This window comes from Triticum dicoccoides, chromosome 6B (genome assembly GCF_002162155.2).
Source record: "Triticum dicoccoides isolate Atlit2015 ecotype Zavitan chromosome 6B, WEW_v2.0, whole genome shotgun sequence".
In the NCBI taxonomy this organism is placed as follows: domain Eukaryota; kingdom Viridiplantae; phylum Streptophyta; class Magnoliopsida; order Poales; family Poaceae; genus Triticum; species Triticum dicoccoides.
Genome location: NC_041391.1, coordinates 295,190,721 through 295,198,964, shown reverse-complemented (window position 1 = coordinate 295,198,964; position 8,244 = coordinate 295,190,721). Strand labels below are relative to the sequence as shown.

The 8,244-nt window shown below is 39.6% G+C and overlaps 1 protein-coding gene across 2 annotated transcripts in view; it reads right to left on the bottom strand.

Annotated features, from left to right (window-relative positions):
• Window positions 1-4,373: 4,373 nt before the first annotated feature.
• The window catches only part of LOC119322320 (protein GRAVITROPIC IN THE LIGHT 1-like), a 4,549-nt gene continuing 678 nt past the window's right edge, over window positions 4,374-8,244 (bottom strand). Inside the window, exon 2 of one of the 2 annotated variants that reach the window (XM_037595815.1) lies at window positions 4,374-5,958. In XM_037595815.1, the coding sequence (XP_037451712.1) occupies window positions 4,637-5,896 (1,260 nt within the window). In that variant the 5' untranslated portion in view covers window positions 5,897-5,958 and the 3' untranslated portion in view covers window positions 4,374-4,636. Of the gene's footprint in view, window positions 5,964-8,244 lie in introns of both variants that reach the window. The other variant, XM_037595816.1, reaches the window with a different exon arrangement.

The window sequence follows — 8,244 nt, the reverse complement described above, 5'->3', positions numbered from 1 at the left end:
TGGGTTGGGCTAAATAACATATGGCTATCCTAATACCTCCTGATCTCTATATCTTTGTATATGCACAACAAAGACATGTTTTTTTCTTAGGTTTCTTATATCTTTTTCCTCTTTTTTGCAGGAAAAATATGCATGGCCAAGTTTCTCATCATGATAACCATGTTTTCAAACTTGCTAAAAAAATACAACCATGCCAACTTTATTCTCTCATCATAGTGTTCATATTTTCAAACTAAACATATGCATATTATGCAAAGTTTCCCTTTTCCTAGACTATTATTTAACAATGTAATAAACATGTTTAAAAAATAGCATGGTTTAGTTGAAGGTTCTTGTAGCATGAAACTATTTTCATCGATAACATGTCTTCAGCAGGTCTCTGCGCCATTTGGCGCAATGGGTCAACTAGTACATATTATTGATGTGTACCTTACTAGTGCTCATAGTAATCCCTGGGTATTTGATACTTATTCGGTTGCTAAGATTAGTAACTCAAAACATGAGTTGCGGAGTAAATAGAGACTAGTTGAGGATGAAGTGACGATGTGTGTTGGAAGTGGTTCCAAGATTGATATAATCATCATCGAGCACTCCCTATACTTTCGGGATTAGTGTTGAACCTAAATAAATGTTATTTGGTGTTTGCGTTGAGCATGAATATGATTAGATCATGTTAATTGCAATATGGTTATTCATTTAAGGCAGAGAATAATTGTTATTCTGTTTATATGAATAAAATCTTCTATGGTCATACATCCAATGTTGATGGTTTATTGAATCCCGATCGTGGTAACACACATATTCATAGTACTGATGCAAAAAGATGCAAAGTTAATAATGATAGTGCAATTTATTTGTGGCACTATCGTTTGGGTCATATCGGTGTAAAGCGCATAAAGAAACACCATAAAGATGCACTTTTAGAATCACTTGATTATGAATCATTTGATGCTTGTGAACCGTGCCTTATGGGCAAGACGACTAAAACTCCGTTCTCCAAAACAATGGAACGAGCTAGTGACTTATTGGAAATAATACATCCGATGTATGTGGTTCAATGAGTGTTAATGCTTGTGGCGGATATCGTTATTTTCTGACCTTCACAGATGATTTGAGCAGATATGGGTATATCTACTTAATGAAACACAAGTCTGAAACATTTGAAAAGTTCAAAGAACTTCAGAGTGAAGTGGAGAATCATCGTAACAACAAAATAAGTTTCTACGATCTGATCGTGGAGGAGAATATTTGAGTTATGATTTTGGCCTTTATTTAAAACAATGTGGAAAAGTTTCACAGCTCACGCCACCTGGAACACCACAGCGTAATGGTGTGTCCGAACGTCGTAACCGCAATTTATTGGATATGGTGTGATCTATGATGTCTCTTACCGATTTATCACTATCATTTTGGGGTTATGCATTAGAGACAACTGCATTCATGTTAAACAGGGCACCATGGAAATCCATCGAGACGACGCCTTATGAACTGTGGTTTGGCAAGAAACCAAAGTTGTCGTTTCTTAAAGTTTGGGGCTGCGATGCTTATGTGAAAGAGCTTCAACCTGATAAGTCCGAACCCAAATCGGATAAATGTATCTTCATAGGATACCCAAAAGAAACTGTTGGGTACACCTTCTATCACAGATCCGAAGGCAAGATATTTGTTGCTAAGAATGGATCCTTTCTAGAGGAGTTTTCTCTCGAAAGAAGTGAGTGGGAGGAAAGTAGAACTTGATGAGGTAATTGTACCTTCTCCCGAATTGGAAAGTAGTTCATCACAGAAATCAGTTCCAGTGATTCCTACACCAATTAGTGAGGAAGCTAATGATCATGATCATGAAACTTCAGATCAAGTTACTACCGAACCTCGTAGGTCAACCAGAGTACGATCCGCACCAGAGTGGTACGGTAATCCAATTCTGGAAGTCATGTTACTAGACCATGATGAACCTACAAACTATGAGGAAGCGATGATGAGCCCAGATTCCGCAAAATGGCTTGAGGCCATGAAATCTGAGATGGGATCCATGTATGAGGACAAAGTGTGGACATTGGTGGACTTGCCTGATGATCGGCAAGCCACTAAGAATAAATGGGTCTTCAAGAGGAAGACGGACGCTGATAGTAGTGTTACTATCTACAAAGTTCGACTTGTCGCAAAAGATTTTCGACAAGTTCAAGAAGTTGACTACGATGAGACTTTCTCACCCGTAGCTATGCTTAAGTCTGTCCGAATCATGTCAGCAATTGCTGCATTTTATGATTATGAAATTTGGCAGATGGATGTCAAAGTTGCATTGCTGAATGGATTTCTGAAAGAAGAGTTGTATATGATGCAACCAGAAGGTTTTGTCGATCCAAAGGGTGCTAACAAAGTGTGCAAGCTCCAGCGATCCATTTATGGACTGGTGCAAGTCTCTCGGAGTTGAAATAAATGCTTTGATAGTGTGATCAAAGCATATGGTTTTATACAGACTTTTGGAGAAGCCTGTATTTACAAGAAAGTGAGTGGGAGCTCTGTAGCATTTCTAAAATTATATGTGGATGACATATTGTTGATTGGAAATGATATAGAATTTCTGGATAGCATAAAGGGATACTTGAATAAGAGTGTTTCAGTGAAAGACCTCGGTGAAGCTGCTTACATATTGGGCATCAAGATCTATAGAGATAGATCAAGACGCTTGATAAGATTTTTCAATGAGTAAATACCTTGACAATTTTTTGAAAGAGTTCAAAATGGACCAGTCAAAGGAGTTCTTGTCTGTATTACAAGGTGTAAAGTTTAGTAAAACTCAAAGCCCAACCATGGCAGAAGATAGAAAGAGAATGAAAGTCATTCCCTATGCCACTGTCAAAGGTTCTATAAAGTATGTTGTGTTGTGTACCAGACCTATTGTTTGGCAAGGGGGTACAATAGTGATCTAGGAGTAGATCACTGGACAGCGGTCAAAATTATCCTTAGTGAGGACTAAGGAAATGTTTCTCAGTGATGGGGGGTGATAAAGAGTTCGTCGTAAAGAGTTACGTCGATGCAAGCTTTTACACCGATTCAGATGACTCTAAGTCTCAATCTGAATACATATTGAAAGTGGGAACAATTAGTTAGAGTAGCTCTATGCAGAGCATTGTAGACAAAGAATAATTGCAAAATACATATGGCTCATAATGTGACAAACCCGTTGACTAAACTTCTCTCATAAGCAAAACATGATCACACCTTAGTACTCTTTGGGTGTTAATCACATAGCAATGTGAACTAGATTATTGACACTAGTAAACCCTTTGGTTGTTGGTCACATGGCGATGTGAACTATGGGTGTTAATCACATACAGATGTGAACTATTGATGTTAAATCACATGGCGATGTGAACTAGATTGTTGACCCTAGTGCAAGTGAGAGACTGAAGGAAATATGCCGTAAAGACAATAATAAAGTTGTTATTTATATTTCCTTATATCATGATAAATGATTATTATTCATTCTAGAATTGTATTAACCGAAAACTTAGTACATGTGTGAATACATAGACAAAACATGCTACAAACGTAAGTAGCTGTTTCCTAAATTTTGCTAAGAAAAGTTGTTTCTCAAATAAAAAATTAGGTAGCTGCGTGTGAGCGGGGCATTATCTTCTGCCTTTGATAGTAATGTTGAGGCTCACAATTTTGTGAAAGTCGTGTCTTCTTTGTGGGCGAGTCATCTTGTCTGGCTAACATCTCCACCATCTATTATCTGTATTCCCCAAAACATTTTGCAATAGACGGTGGTTTTTAGAAAAAATGTTGCTCGTGTTGGCGTGGCAGCGCCACACAATATTGACACCCCACTGCCTAACTCCCTCACGTGCACGTGGCAACAATGAGAAGGTCTACCAATATGGGAATCAAGCATCGCTAATTCTTTTTTTAGGGGAAGTGACACTATTTTTTAAACAACGATAAAAGATTTGTCTCATCGATTAATTAAACAGAAAAGATTGCCCGGTTAATTTATCTTACCAATTGTGCTATTGACTATCATGTATGTTCTCTAAACCTATGTTACTTATTCATGTTTTTGTTCCCAAGATATCTTTCATAGACACTATTCATTTAAAAGCTAGAGCAATCACTTGACTAATTCTATTTCCCAAGACAATCGCAATATTACATTTTTTACCATTGTCTAATATACAAATTAGTTCATGCAAGTTTAATTTCTATATTTAATATTTAAAAAAAATACATGATATTTCATCATTCTATCATAAAATTGGCGGGCGCAGCAACGCGCGCAATCATGGTCTAGTTAGGCAGTAGAAAAGCCAGATTAGGCACCAAAACGAGGAACTGAATGCCAGTTTGCAAATGGCTGTACAGTCACCATATAGTAGCACATCCACACCACATTGACAATTTTTCATAACTTATATGTAGACCAAACGTTGGGACAGGATTTACATGCATTATAAAACAGCACACATTACAGTCTTCAAATGACCAAAGCATACTATGCTTCTTACGAAAAAGGTGTTGCGACCACATTTCATACGAATAACATTTTGGAGAGGCGGCATTACATACAAGACGTACGATGATCTTGCAGGATGTGTGAGACGCCTGGAATCTTCTCAGGCAACCCGAACACTTATCAGTCGGCACACTTTACACCAGAAAGGTACACTCGAGACTGTATGACGCTAGTCCCGATCAAGAAACCAGGCATCACCATCAAGTCGACTCTAGGCCTCTCGGCATTCTCATCCAAGATGATGTTCTTCACAATGCTTTCCATGTGAATCTCCGAGAACTCACTTGCCTTCTTCACTTGGAAGACCCTTACCTTTGGGTCGAAAGAGTAGGCCAGCTTGTGCAACAACCATATGGACTTCGCCAACTTGAGAAATGCCTGATAGAAAGGTGTCCTTGGATGCCCGCCACTCATGACGTAGTTTCTTTGATCCATGTTGCCGAAGAAAGAACCTTCCATCTTTGGGTGCACAAGTAATAGGTATTTGCTTCTGCAGAACTTTCCGAAAACTGAATCTGGGTTTTGGCTCAATACATCCAAAGGATCCATGGCTCGTACTGCGAGGAATTGATGGAAGAAAGCCTCATTGGAAACAGTGACATTAGCAGCATCGATCGAGAAGTTCTCTTGATGGAAACCACTGAAGATTCTCTGGCAGATATAGGACTCAAACGCATACTTCTTGTGAGCTCTCCTTGTGTAAACTACATCAGGTTCAATTGCGTTAGCAGCAGCATCAAGATCCCAACCTGCAGCTTTCATCATGTTGATCAAGGGCTTTGAGAACTCATGTATTGATTGGTATGCATTATCAGCAGTAGATGTAAACAAGCTTGGTGTCAGCTCAACAGAGAAATAGCTCTCTTCTTCATTAGATTCCTCTGACTCCTTGTTAAGTAAGCCCCTTTGTTTCAATTTCTTCTCCAGTTTTGTTTTCCGATGTTTGGCCTCATCGGTTTGTTGCTGTAAGTGGGTAATCTCAGTATCTCTATTCTGGATCTGGGACTGGAACTTCTTTACCATGACCTCGTATGTCTTTAACAAGTTCTGCTGCTCCTGTAATTCAGAAAGCAAGCGTGAATCTTGAGGTGATGCTGCCACTGGCTTAGGATTTCTCTCTCTGTAAGTATGTTTGAGTTCTGAAAGGCTCGTGAGCTCATCTATGACAAGCTTATCAGCAGTTTGTATCTTGTCTGGGTCGTATGGGGTGTGAGCTTCCTGCAGCTGAATGTATGCAGCCTTTAAAGAGGATATGTTGTTGAATATTCTTCCAATCATACTGCCCATGTTCTGATTCATATTTTCATCAATGGGTTGAGGATAAACTTTCTGGCTATTGTTGTCATAATTAAGTGACTCCTTGGAGCTGGGTCGGATCATTACTTCTTGCCCACAGGATCAACAAAGTTAGTTGTCTTTATCAGCCTGCAAATAGCATCCACCTGAAAAAACAAATACCGAGTAAGACACGAATTGCATAAACGGACATAACAGGAAAAATAGCTGAAAAGCAACTTTCTTTGCAAGTTATTTACATCCTAATAAGAAAGAGAGATAGATCGTCCAAAATAAACTACAGCAAGCTTTGGGCATCTGAACCAGAGATTCTATAACCACACACCCATATTCTGAACCTTGAACAACATATGTTACACAAAATGACCTCCACAACAAGTCCTCAACCCATCACAAACAGTACAAGATTTGAGTATTCTAGCAGGACAGCTAACAATAACCCAACAACCAGTCGATCTCCCAAGATGAAAGGTATGAACTGCACTTTACTCATTAGGGTGCCATGAGAAGATTCATTTCAAGGCATATGGTCCATGTAACTGAAAGTACAAGAAACTACAAAGCAGGCAGCCTATATGGGTCAAACCAATGTCATCTTTAGATACCAATCATAATCATAATCAACTCCCTGCCTCTTTACAGGTCGCTGATCCAGATTAAAAAGCTTAACCATCACATATCCTACACTGATGATGATGGTGTTGATTGCCCTCTAATCAAACCATGTGCAGCCCAATTATACATTGCTTTCCTCCCAAGTATTGACTATAGCAGGCCCAAATTTTATTAATCTTAATATAAATGCATAGAGAAAGTCTATTTTCTAAACTATACTTGAATTTTCCCTTCATGTACCAACCGTCTACTATAAACTCCATGCCATAAATGTCAAATTCAGCAAAGCCCACAGGGAACAAAGTCATAAAACATGTAACATTCAACTATATGACAAGCATGTTGGGCGTCTAAAGCTTCTCCGGAAGTGGCTTCTGGCTGGCTCCCAGAGAAGTGGCTGAACTGGCTTTTAGTGATGCTTGCTGTATGAGCTGTAATTAAAGTTTAAAATGTCTGGAATACCACTGAAGAAAAAGCTATCATGTTTGTTGTCTGACTTAGGGACAGTTTGATCTGTGTTGCCTTAATATGAATCGTTAAGTTGACTTGGAAATGGGAGTCGATGTTGACAATATTAGGTATTGGTAATTAAGAGTTTCTTGATGCCTTGCAATTAATTTTTATTGGGGTTCCCATGTAGACATGCATTGCTCCAGATGAGCTCTAGATAATTAGTGGGATTCGTATATGATAGGCTACTATGAGATCCATGCGTTGTCTGGCTTGATAGCGCGAGACAGGTATGTTTGGATAATCATACCCAGCTCAGTTGAGAACCCACTTGTCACACACCATCGTACTCCACTCATCCACTCTCCTCTCCTCCATCACAATTTCACATGTATGTTCCTGTTCACTGGGAATCCACTAAGCCTCGATTTGGCTAGTGGACTGGTTCCCACTTCCCCAACCAAACTCTTCCTTTTACCACCTCGCGGATCTCCTGTCTGTTTCAAACCAGGCGGTTATGGCTTCAGCACTCCAGCAGCTGGGGCCGTCAGAATTGAAGCCGACAACCTCAGCTTCCCTGCAATTTACCTTCTCGCTGCAATCCGCTCTTCCCAGACAAATTCGACCCCTGCCCCTGGCCGCATAGGGCCTTCCATAAATTTTCTTTGCTCCACCAAATGTCGGTTGCATAGCCCTAATCCTACGGTTTCCATTACCATGAAACCCGGGCACCACAAGGTCTACAACTTTCTTACAAGACCAAAAAACTAAAACACTAAAAAAGAATGCAGAAAGTAAAAGCCCTAAACCTATGGTTACAGGTGAGTACCAGAAGGAAGATAGCCACTTGTTCCTCAACAGAGACATGTAGGCTGTCCCGCAACAATTGTCACCCTCAGCTGATTAGAGAAATTCGTGCCATCATAGTGATAGATATATCTCAAGTTTGATTGAGTAGCTATATCACATGGGTGTTTCTTAGGATGAACATCATGAACCCACACATTACAACAACTAGGATGACTGCTCTCTCAGCTGGTTATCCTTTCCTTAAACAATAAACCATCGAGAAAACGAAAACCTAGATCATGCTACGCATTGGTATAAGCAAACAGCGCTGAAGAGAAGCAATAGGCATGTTATGGTTTTCTGTTGGCCTCATAAGTTCATCTTTTCAAAGTTATCTGCAGCGCCTCTCTAACATAACTCGAAAATTTTGCCAGCAAGAAGTGAAACATATCAATTTCAGCAAAGGGAGGGCAACATATAGTGTGCATGAATCTGCTATTGACAGCATAATTGGAAGGATGGTAAATAGCGACAATAGCAGCTAGCCAGCACCCAGCATTTAATCAGGAAACTGGAAC